We start from the raw sequence: 864 nt of genomic DNA on the forward strand, positions 1-864 counted from the left end.
CCCCTGGCCATTCTGGGGCTCCTCGCCTGGGCAGGAGTTTCCGCGCGCCCAGCACCCGCGCCCACCCCCGGGCCATTTACCGATGTGGTTGTCTTCGATGTGCTCGATGAGGTCGGCCAGGGTGGGGAAGTGGAGTCCGCAGCCCCCGAATCGGCAGGTATTGGAGAAGAAGGAGGCGGCGGCGATGCCTGTCATGGTGCTACATCTAGAGCCCCCCTGGTGTCGGCAGGGCGCGCGGCTACAGCGGTGTGGCCCCAACCTCCTCTCTGGACCGAGGCCTCACCTGCAGCGCCTGCCACCAACTTTCTCTCGCCCGGCCCTGCCCCTCCCGCTGGTCGTACGTGCAGTCTGCTTGGAGCCTCTTAGGATGTGTATATTCCAGTCTCAACACACACACTTCTATTAATTACACGTACTTCCCGGCCACGAGAACTCAGGGAGGTACCCAGGCCCCTCTGGGGACATTTATTTGCACTTGGCCACCTGTCTAGGTGTGACTCTGACATTCACAGGGGACCCAGGAAAGGTAATTGTGTGCACCTTATTCTTTAAACCTTCTTTTTAAAAAAGTCCGTATTCTCTGGAGGTTTGCACTAATTGATTTTAATGAAGCTTCCCTCTAGGCCAGAAGAAAAATCTTAGCTTTATTTAAATTTCAAAATAGAGTACTTGGTTGTCAAGCGCATTTGCCTGTGTTTTACATAGGCACTAAGTTTTGTTAGACTCTTTGCTCCTTTTGAGAAAACAAAAACTAACATAATTTCATTAACCCAAGTTATAGCATCTCACCAGGCCCACCACCCTACCTCAAGTGAGTTAATTAACCAAAGCGGAAAGGACAGGGCTTTGGTTAAGGCTAGGAGT

At 52.3% G+C, this 864-nt stretch overlaps 1 protein-coding gene across 1 annotated transcript in view; it reads right to left on the bottom strand.

The window, feature by feature from the left end:
- Window positions 1-231, bottom strand: part of LOC102488402 (juxtaposed with another zinc finger protein 1) — a gene marked incomplete at its 3' end in the record, with an annotated part of 369,017 nt that extends 368,786 nt beyond the window's left edge. The window contains exon 1 of the mRNA XM_006167342.1: window positions 81-231. Coding sequence (XP_006167404.1) covers window positions 81-195 — 115 coding nt within the window. The remainder of the gene's footprint in view (window positions 1-80) is intronic.
- Window positions 232-864: the final 633 nt, after the last annotated feature.

Source organism: Tupaia chinensis, unplaced genomic scaffold, assembly GCF_000334495.1.
Source record: "Tupaia chinensis unplaced genomic scaffold, TupChi_1.0 Scaffold144731_1, whole genome shotgun sequence".
Classification (NCBI taxonomy): Eukaryota; Metazoa; Chordata; class Mammalia; order Scandentia; family Tupaiidae; genus Tupaia; species Tupaia belangeri.